At 35.1% G+C, this 11,735-nt stretch overlaps 1 protein-coding gene across 1 annotated transcript; it reads left to right on the top strand.

Annotated features, from left to right (window-relative positions):
* Positions 1–8,164: 8,164 nt before the first annotated feature.
* Positions 8,165–8,998, top strand: LOC125779783 (uncharacterized). Its single transcript, XM_049461053.1, has one exon. It carries the CDS (start codon positions 8,165–8,167, stop codon positions 8,996–8,998), a length of 834 nt encoding a protein of 277 aa, XP_049317010.1.
* Positions 8,999–11,735: the final 2,737 nt, after the last annotated feature.

Raw genomic sequence — 11,735 nt, 5'->3', positions numbered from 1 at the left:
TACATTTCTTCAATATTTCATACATACATTATTCCTTTAGTTCTCTAAATTGTTTGCCTCATTATATTTTCTTGCTTGCTTGGATTGCTGTACTTTGTTGCTTCACTTTAAAATTCTCCGAATGTTGAACTTCTCGGAAACTGGAAACTTCTTGGAAACATATACCGCTTGCACATCTTACATACTTATGTGCACATACTCGGAATTTTGCATATATATGTATGTACTACTCATCACTGAATTTCCGAATGTTGGACTTCTTGGAAACTGGAAACTTCTTAGAAACATATACCGTTTGAACATCTTACATACTTATGTGCACATACTCGGAATTTTGCATATATATGTATGTACTACTCATCACTGAATTTCCGAATGTTGAACTTCTTGAAAACTGGAAACTTCTTAGAAACATATGCCGTTTGAACATCTTACATACTTATGTGCACATACTCGGAATTTTGCATATATATGTATGTACTACTCATCACTGAATTTCCGAATGTTGAACTTCTTGGAATCTGGAAACTTACGTAGCTCATAGGTCGCTTCAGCACTTTTCTGTTTTTTTTTTTTTTTTTTTTTTTTTTTAGGCACGGCTCACATACGCCCACATCCCGGTTGAGCCCCCATTTGTAGTTTTAGTTTTTCATTCATTTATTAAATTCATTAATTTTACACATTTTAACTTATTCTAGAATATTACTTTTAATTCACTTTACATTTAAACATTTTAATATAAATGAACGTATGTATATACATGCATATAGTTTTAGTTATTGTTTGATTTATTAAATTCATTAATTTTACACATTTTAACACATTTCGACTTATTCTAGAATATTACTTTTAATTCACTTTACATTTAAACTTTTTAATATAAATTAACGTATATACATACATATGTATTTCAATTTAATTTACTTGTCAGGCAACGGCTGGTCTGCCCTTCTTGCCATCTTCAACTCTACTGTGCAACTTCACTCTTCTCGACTATGCTCGACTATGCTTAACTATACAGTTCGAATATTGTTCGAATTTAGCATATGTTCGAGCAGTTTGGTCAGAGGTGCATTTAAAAGGCACGTCCGCTACGTGTGGACCTTTGACCCACAGGTTCCACTCCCACATATATGTATGTATTTATGTCTCTTCATATTCTTGAGTATGTGAGAGAGCTGTATTTGTACACATTTTTCGCAGTTAGAAGTGGAATATCAAAGAACTTAATTTTCTTCAATCTTCTCTGCTTGGTCATTATATGCCGAAAATACATATATTTATTTTTCTTCATATTCTCTGTTTGAGTATGTGAGAGAACTGTTAAAAATGTTAACATTTCACATCGTGAATTCTGTGGTTTTGAGGTGAAATTCCGTGTTACAATTCTATAAAATGTTCGACATTGAACCTGCACCTTCTCTATGTTTTAAGTTCTCTGGCTGATGCTACTTGAAACAATTGTTGTTTTTGTAGAACAATATTTGTAATTTTTGCGGATGACATATCTACATGTGAACGCATATAAGTATGTATGTTGTGTATGGATTATTTGGAAATGTCATACGCACGCTTACATGCGTACACATGTCATTATTGATAAGTGATAATATAATTTGAATTCGCGAAAGCGAACATAAACACATATGTATGTATGTATGTACATACGTATGGTCAAGATACATGTGAATATAAGTTTTGAATGATAAAATGTACGATTAATGTACATTTATTACTATTGTAATAAATCTAAGGGGAGCCGACCCAAATCGGGGAAACTTTATTATACCATCCCACGATTTCAGGGTTAAAAGTGGTATGGTTGGATAGAGCTGCTGCTCCAGATTAAGAAAATATATAATTGTTGCCGCCGCAAACTTATAGTTTTCGAGATATTTGCATTTAAAGTTGGAAATTTTGCAAATTTTATCTTGCAATTTCTCGATTTCTAGTAATTATTTATTTCATATTATGCACTTTTTATGCACTTATACTTTACATTGTTTCTACATATTTATTTTTTAGTAATTATTTAGTTATTTGCTTAAAATAAGCATTTTATATTTTAGACAATTTTCATTCTATGCACAATAACAAAAGTATTCCGTGTTTACAGATATTAAGTGTTGCCATAATTACACATTTAACGAATGAATAAGAATGGATATAAAAACTCAAACGCAGAAAACAAATACCATCTGAAATAAATTTTCCATTGTAATAAAAAAAGTTTTAAGGCTTATAAGTATGTTTAATCTAATAATTTAATAAAAGGATCATAATGATTATTTGCAATACAACAAAGGTAAAACAGGGTAAACATTAGTCCATTCGCGTCCCACTTCTTTCTGCATTGGCGGCCTTCGGCCGCTCTTCGAAAAAAATAACCCAGGCAGATCCAACACCGGGTCAGGTTTTTTTGAGTAAAAGTCCTTTTTGCGTTGGCGGCCTTCGGCCGCACTTCAAAAAAAAATAACCCTGGCCGATCCAACACCGGGGTGCGTCGGATTTTTTTTTGAGTAAAACTCCTCTTTGCGTTGGTGGCCTTCGGCCGCGCTTCAAAAAAAATAACCCTGGCCGATCCAAAACCGGGGTGTGTCAGGTATTTTTTTGAGTAAAACTCCTTTTTGGCGTTGGCGGGCTGCCCGATCAAAAATCATGATGTATGAAGAAAAGGGGCAATGATTTATGTATTTGGGGTATAATCTTATTTTTTATTCATTTTGATTCATTTTTATTCGTTTGATAAATGTGTAATTTTGGCAACACTTATTATCTGTCAACACGGAATACTTTTGTTATTGTGCATGGAATGAAATTTGTGTAAAATATAAAATGCTTATTTTAAGCAAATAACTAAATAATTACTAAAAAAAATAAATATGTGGAAACAATGTAATAAAATATAAGTGCATATTATGAAATAAATAATTACTAGAAATCGAGAAATTGCAAGATAAAATTTGCAAAATGTTCAACTTTAAATGCAAATATCTCGAAAACTATAAGTTTACGGCGGCAATAATTATATATTTTCTTAATCTGGAGCAGCAGCTCTATCCAACCATACCACTTTTATCCCTGAAATCGTGGGATGGTATACTAAAGCCGACCCAAATCTAACTTTTCTAATAATATTATGATAGTTATATACATATGTAAGAAAGATTAAAACGAAGTTGAGTTGTACTTTGAACAATTAGCTTTATTACTTTTCAAATGACAAACCAATAATGATTGACTTAGACTAATTTTTCATGTCGTCACCCACGCTTCGAGCTCCTATCTCTTAGTATAATAGACGAAATGTGAGAACGCCTGGATCATTACTGTTAAGTATGTATGTACGTGAGATTGATATGTTACTCCGCCAATCTTTAAAAATTACAATGCCCTCATTGTAGTGAATATCTTAAAACTAATTATAGTGTACTCTAGTTATATGAAAGAAATAACCTAATACATTCATTATTTGCTTCTTTCGAATTAATTTCAAATACATGTAGACAAAAAGGTTAGATTTATTATCTCATAAAATACTTATAATCTATATCTATAAAATAGTTAAATCTCATAAAATATTTATAATCTAAATCTATGAAATAGTTAAATTCATTTTGAAATTTCTTTTATTAATAATTCTTCTTTTTCCGTTTGAACAGATTTTAATTTTTCTGACTTTTTGATTTTTAAATTTAACTACATGGTGTTCTCCATCTTTTTCCGTTTGTAATAGTTTTACTTGTCGTTAAGGATTACATAGTTTATCCAATCTTTTTCTTGATTTTTCTGCACTTACAAAATTAGTATCAATTTCTTTTTCTTGCCTATATCTGTTCACATTATTTATTCTTCTGTCTTTGATTAATTGAGGATAATTTTCTGGTAGTTTTTTATAAAAAAAATTGTATATGGAACTTCGCCTGTAGTGGAATGTCTATTTATATGATTATAATTATATAAGTATAAAGTGTTTGCTCTATTTCTAAGTATTTAAGCTCTTTATCTTCTGATGTATTTATTATTCTTATTTTTTCATTGAGTGTTTTATGAAGCCGTTCTATATCACCAATACTTGTTTTACCTTTTCTTACTATGACTTCTATGTTTAACTGATTACACCATTCTTTGATATTTATATTGTTTAAACCTTGATCTTGGTCTATTTTCAAAGTTTTTGGGGGCCCCATAGCATTAAATACCTTCAGCAATGATTTTTTTGCTTCCAGCCAGTTAAGCGCCTTCACCTTTTCCACCATTGCAAATTTAGAAAACAAGTGAATGCATGTCAAATAATGTTCATTATCCCATTTCCAAAAGTCAACCACAAATTTATCTCGTATTATGTACACGGGAGGTATATCTTTGAATGGAAGCTTATTGGCAATATGATCACTTTTGCAGTGATTGCAAAGTTCACAACAATTAATTATATTGGAAATTTCATTTAGATATTTTGGATAATAATATTTTTCCTTGAAACATTTTGCAACTCTCTCTATGCCCTGATGAAGTCCACTTATATGTATTTTTGTTACTATAGCTTTAAATTCAGAATATTCCAAAATATTTTGCAATTCCTTAGTTGTCCTGTAAACTCTATTTCGACTACTATTAATCAAAGTTTTATACATATTTTGAAGCCGCCAAAAATCATTATCATCTGGCATATATATTACTGTTTTGTTCTTTAAAAGGTAAGTTTTAATTATATCTTTTATATACTCTGTAGTTAGATCTTTATAAGTAATCAAAGTAAAATTATTTGTGAAAACTTTTTTCATGTTGCTACCATTCTGCTTACCTCTAACTACATATTTTAAGTTGATTTTTATACACATTCAAGGGCTTTTCAGTTATTTAAATAAAACTTTCGCTGTCTTCATCAGCGGAATGAATTGTTGCACAATTTGAGGCGATTTCGTCTTCTTCTGCATTACATTCCTCAACTTTAATGCGAGAAAGTGCATCTACAACGTGATTTTCCCTTTCCGGGATGTACTTCACGTCGAAGTCATACTCGTTAAAGCGAATCTTCCACCTTTGCAACTTGGTATTCGGCTCTTTTAAATTATGCAGCCATTGAAGTGGTCTGTGATCGCTAATAATGAATTTTCTCCCATATAAATATGGCCTAAAATACTTAGTAGCTCAAACCATTGCTAAAAGCTCTTTCTCCGTGGTCGAATAATTAAGGTCGTGCTCGTTTAAAGTGCGGCTCGCGAAGCAAACAGGGTGACTTTGCTGGCTTAAAACTGCTCCTAAGGCCACATTAGAAGCATCTGTAGTTAGGGTAAATGGCTTATCATAGTTTGGGTATACCAATATGGGATCTTGGGTAATAAATATTTTTATAGTATAAATGGCTTATCATAGTTTGGGTATACAAATATGGGATCTTGGGTAATAAATATTTTTATAGTATTTATGGCGTTTTGATATTCTTTATTATATTCTTTTTTAAACAATTTGTCAAAGGTTTAGTAATATTTGCGAAATTTTGAATGAATTTTCGATAGAATCCCGCCAGACCTAAGAACTGCTTTATTTCATTCTCTGTTCTAGGTATAGGATAATTTATAATTGCCTCTATTTTATTTGGGTTGGCTTTTATGACTGTTGGAGTCACCACATGCCCTAAAAACTCTGTTTCGTGTTTTAAGAAATCACTTTTAGTTAACTGTATTTTCAGATTAGCGTCAGCTAGTCTTTGAAAAACCTTATCGAGCGATTCGATATGTTCCTGAAGTGATGTACTAAACACGACGATGTCGTCTAAATATACCATACAAATGTTTCCAACTAGCCCATCCAAGACTGTATTCATCAGCCTTTGGAAGGTTGCGGGGGCGTTTTTTAGCCCGAAAGGCATCCGTAGAAACTCATAGTGTCCACTCTGGGTGGAAAATGCGGTATTTTTTATGTCCGCAGGGTCCATTTCGATGTGGTGGAATCCCTGTGCCAAATTTATTGTAGAGAAATACATACATTTACCTAATTTATCCAAAATTTCGTCCATGTTGGGAATAGGATACCTATCATCTACAGTTATCGCATTTAGTTTTCGAAAGTGAAACACTATTCTCCATTTCTCTCTTCCAGATGAATCCTTTTTTTTTGGTACAACCCAGAGAGGTGCGGAATATGGAGAGTCGCTATGGCAAATAATTTTTTGCCTGAGCATTTCCGTTATCTGGCAATTCACTTCGACTTTGTGAACTTCTGGGTATCTGTAGGATTTAACATAAATTGTGTCTTCATGTATGGTTTTTACTTTATGTTTTATTTTGTGTGTAAAAGTGAGTTGCTCTCCTCCCTCATAAGAAATATTTTTAAATTTTCTTAGTAATTCATTAAGATTTTTGTATTCTTCACAGTTTAAATGGTCTAGTCTAAAATTATTTCCGTCTTCTTCGTCTACTGAATATTAGCAGTGACGAAGATCGAAATTTTGATCTGAATTTTTCATTTCTAAGAAGTTATACATCTGATCGCTTAAGATAATAGTATTATTTTCTAAATTTATCTTTGAGTTAAGTTTTTTTAATATATAAAATCCTAAAAGCCCTGCATAGTTATTAGAAAAGTCAAACTCAAAAAGTTTTAAATTCTGGTCTCCAAAAGTAACGACTTCTTGTACTTTGTCTAACAAAACTTTTCCTGTTGCTGTTTTTAAAGCGATTGCTTTAACTTGAATAGCTTCATTACTAAGTACAATCGGTTTAATTAGGCTAACTGATGAGCCCGTATCTACTAGAAATATTATTTATTTGTTGTTTATTGTTAATCTAATGGTGGGTAATGTTCCGAGGCTTCTAATTGAAAATTTGAAAAATCTTGTTCCATTGGCTCAGGTCGTCCATATCTACGAATTCTGGACTGATTTGAATTTGTCGTAACTTTTTTTGATGCCTGAAATGAATTTGTCTGCGGGTTATTGCATAAGTTGGAAGTATTACGGTTGTTGCTTATGTTAAACGGAGATCTGAAATTCGTTGGCTGAAGAGGTTGAACGCGATCAATCTGTCTGGGTTGCATTTTACTAAAATCATTGTTGCCTAATGGGACCTCTCCCGTGTAATAGTTATTTGTATTTAAATTCTGTCCTAAATGGTTTCTATCTGGTTGGGAAAAGTATTCAAATTCGTTTCGATAAAAGCTATTTTTATTTGAATAATTAGGAGCTCGGTTATTTATAAGTGTTCGAGATTGAGATATTGTATAGGGTATAATCCCCCATCTAAGTTTGCATACGCTACGCCTATGGGACAAATATCGCCTGATTGTAACGTTATTTCTTCTTTCTTTTGTTATTTGTATTCAGCTATTGACTTATAGGCATATGTACATACATATGCTAGTGACGCTGACTGCTGCCTACTGTATATATGCACACCGCTAGCATATGCTCTATTCCCGAAATCTTAATTAGTTTACATACATATCTACATATTAAGTGTAAGCGCATCTATTCGCACCTACATAAATTGTATTACCTATTGATGTGCAGTTATTATCATTGCACTTTTTGTACATGTACCTACTGAACAAGCAGGCATATAATTGCCACTCCTTGCGGATTTAAGTTAGTGCAAAGAATAAAGTCGTGACGACAGGTCATATCAACCGCAGTTCCTTTTGTTTTAATCTTATATGTACATTTTTGGTGCCTCCTGTGAAGAACTGCGACCACCTGTTTTGAGTGTTAAGTGAAAATGGCCTCGTTGAATTTACGTGCATCGGCACACGCTTCAATTGTGCGCCTTGGGAAAAAAATCCAAAATGCAGATTTCAATCCGGATAATGTAGAGTGTGAAGTTTTACTCAGCCGAGTAAATCAACACTTTGATCGGTTTATACATCACCACTTTGATCTGGTCAGCAAGGCGAAGGAAGACGAAATTGCATCTCAAGAAGAATTGTTTGCGACAACAGAATCCTTGTACACCACGCTGTGTGTCACGCTGCAACGCCGTTTAAATCCCCAGACTGCCGTCCAGGTTGCATCATCGACAATAAATCACGTGGCAGACATGCGACTAGATCCGGTATCAATTCCACGATTTGACGGAAAACCAACGAGTTGGTTGGCATTCGAACTGACCTGGATCCTGCATATAAATTGGGTAAGCTACGCCAGAGTGTCGATCAAGAAACTGTTCCGATGATTGGGGGATTATATACCGGTGGCTACCACGAGGTGTGGTCCGAGCTAAAACGCCGTTGTGATAATCCTCGCCTACTGGCAGAAACACACATGCAGATCTTTCTTGATCTACCGAACAACCCAGCAGAGGCTTCAAATACACTGCGATCGATCGTTGATTGTGTGCGCAATTCATTTCGTGCACTTGCCGTTATGGACATTCCAGTGCATCACTGGGATGCGATAGCAGTTCCTGTACTTTTGCCCAAGTTACCAACAACAACGCGAAATGAATGGGGAATGAGCCTCACAACCGTGAGCATACCGAAGTTGGAAGTTTTGCTGCTATTTCTCGAACGACGTGCCAACAACATTACCGTTGCACCACAAACCGGTAGCACACAACCGTTATTTAAGCGTGTCGCCTCTCGTACAGTTAAGGCGCACGTGGGCGCATCGAATAGTATCAATATACAAACGCACCCCCCGCACATTGGTTGCCCTCAGTGCTCAGGTAATCATCGTCTAGTGAGGTGTCCTCAGTTTCGAAACATGCAAGTCCCTGAACGCTGGGAACGTGTAAGGCGTTTAGCAGTCTGTTTCAATTGTCTACGATCAGGACATACCGTCCGCCAGTGTACTTCTGGTGCATGTTCGTTTTGCCAGCAAAGGCATAACACGCTACTCTGCCGACGTACAGGTACAAGACCTGTGGAAAATATAGCGGATACAAGTATATCACTATCATCAGCAGCTTCGGTAACAACGCCTAGCTCTACATCAACAATTAACTCAGGTGCTGCGGCGAACCACACTTCTACCGGACCGCAAGTGTATTCCCGTCAGCATTGACAATTAGTTGAGGTCCAGTCATTAGTTGTGCAAGATGACCGGACCATTTTACTTGCGACGGCTAAGGTGCTCCTTTCGGATTGCCATGGGAGGCCTTAAGAATGCCGTGCATTATGCGACATCGGATCTCAGGTGAGCTTTCTCAGTGAATCCATGTTTAAAATTCTGAATCTTCGTAGAACTCCGGGGCAGATCCGAGTAGAAGGTATAGGCGCCAATGCAGCCACGTACACAAAGGGTTCCACAACTGTGCGATTGAGATCCCCCGTTGGCAAGACTTTCTCGATGCAATTTGAAGTCTACATCCTACCAACGATTACGACTATGACACCAATCTGCAAGGTCGACTCCTCCGCCTGGGATCACCTTTCTGGACTCCAGCTTGCCGATCCAACATTTGGTACTCCTGCCAAAATTGATCTACTTATTGGCGCAGATATTTGACACACTTTAATTGCCGATGGGATTGCTGCGGGACTCCATGACGAAACGTGCGCGCTCTGTACCCGCCTCGGTTGGGTTGTGTTTGGCCCTGTGATGGTCAACACTCCAAATCATTTGACGCATACTCTAACTGTCAGTAAATGTATAGGCGATCAGAAATTGGATAAACTACTGCAGAGGTTCTGGCAGGTTGAGGACAATGGTGCTGTCGACGAACTCTAATGTGCTGTAGATAACTACAACATTGTGGAGGACGAAAACCGGGCTTCTACGGCAAGGAACAATATCCTTGATGAATTTTACGTCGACGATTGTTTAAATGAGTTAAGCATCCACCTCTTCTACCCGCTAAAACTGGCCTATCCTAATGAAACAGCGCAATTCACCACAGGATGCCACTACATTATAACACACCACACTCGCACCAACCCAACCAACAAAAGCAATGGACAACGGGGAAGCTGACACATTCGATCTCTACTAACCGAGCATCAACACATTCGTTTTATACATTCATCTCGTTAAACTACAGTCCGCACACTAACATGCGTCCTTCCGTCACCCATCTCGCGCGCTGGAATTAACTTATTAACTGAAAATCGACAAATCGTTTCATTACCCTCGGGCCCGCTTATTTATATACCATACATCAATTGTAAATAATTTGTTATAAAAAATAATAAAACTCCTATAATCTATCTGAGATCCACCGCATTTTCACTCACATACATATGTAGATAGAATATAACGCGAGTGTAACTGACTGAAGGGTGTGCCTCCCGCTAAGTTGGGCACCCAATTATTCATGGTCCTTCGAGCCATAGTGACAGGCACTATGGATTTTTAATCAAACAAAACAATCAATCGAGCCAAAAGAGAGTAGTGTGCTAAAATAAAAAACAAAAAGTGTAGTGGGCCAAACGAAAAAAAAAAAAACCAGTGCGCAGTGAAAAAACCAGTGCAGTGACTTAACCAGAACAGAAATTAAAAAACAACAACATATTCTTATACTTACGTATATACATATAACTAATAAACAAATAAAAATCAACAGAAGGTGTAGTGAACAAACAAAACAAACAAAAAATAAAGTGCATTTGAAAGATAAAGCTACTAAGCAGTTTAGTAAAACAAAAAAACACGGTGAAGTGACAAAAAAGAATGTTCAAACATAAGTTACATATACAACAAAAAACCAAGTGTCGTGACTCGGCAAAAATATATGCATACAAGTATATGCAATAACAAAACTGCGGTAATAAAACATAAACTTACAGAACCAAAACATACCAAACAGTTTCAGCAGAAGAGAAAATAAAACAGTAAGCTAAAACACAAATCGGGCGCGAAAAACCAATAACATAAAAAAGACAACGGGCGCGATAATTACAACAAATCAACAAACAACAGCAGAAGGAGGTAGCCAGCTGGAGCTCAGAGAGAGGAACAAAAAGCAGAAGGCGATAACATATGCACATATGTATGTACATGCATCCTGCAAAGCTTACCATACGAGTACAAAGTGAGAGTATTATGTTCTTTTTAATTTATTATATGCAAATACATACTATGTATTGCTAAAGCGCCGCTTCAACGGCTTGATAAAAAAGAAAAAAACTCTAAACACGGTAAAAGCAAAAACGCAATACCGCTTAACGCATTAAATATATACATTTATGTATAATTTAATAAATATTAATTGAATGGCTACTATATGTATGTACATACATAAGTACGATTGCCTTCGTGGGGTCTTAACACAATTAACCCTCCAACAATACTTGATTAAGTTATAAGCAGGATTGCTTTAAATTATTAAGCGAAGGCAAAATTTAAAATCAAAGCATAAAAAGCAACACAAAAAACAGACATACATATCTTTCCATATACTTATATTCTAAATTCTATAACAAAAATATATACTTATATACATAAGTGCATAGGTGCCTTCACATCACTCATTTTCGTTTTTGCACTCTTTTCGCAGTGCGAACATACTCATGTACATATGTATGAACATTTATATATATGTACATATGTAAGTACAACGATATAAAATCCGCCTATCTCTTACCCTACATTGAGTACTGGCAAGTTATTAAAAACAAAAAAAAAACAAAAATCAATTAATCTGATAATTCCAAAAAAGTAATTTTAAATTCCCTTACAATACGGCGGTAATGTGAAATAAAATTTCCTTAATTTTAATTAAAAAATATACTCAAATCGCGGTTAAATAAAAACTGTGGGCAATATCCGGCAATACCCCTTGTTCTTTGGAAAACAAAAACAA

This window comes from Bactrocera dorsalis, chromosome 6 (assembly GCF_023373825.1).
Source record: "Bactrocera dorsalis isolate Fly_Bdor chromosome 6, ASM2337382v1, whole genome shotgun sequence".
Taxonomy (NCBI): domain Eukaryota; kingdom Metazoa; phylum Arthropoda; class Insecta; order Diptera; family Tephritidae; genus Bactrocera; species Bactrocera dorsalis.
Note: the sequence above shows the minus strand (reverse complement) of the source record. Positions and strands in the feature narration are given on the sequence as shown.

Coding starts and splice junctions, on each gene's coding strand:
- LOC125779783 (XM_049461053.1), top strand. CDS start 8,165: ATGATTGGGGGATTATATACCGGTGGCTACCACGAGGTGTGGTCCGAG.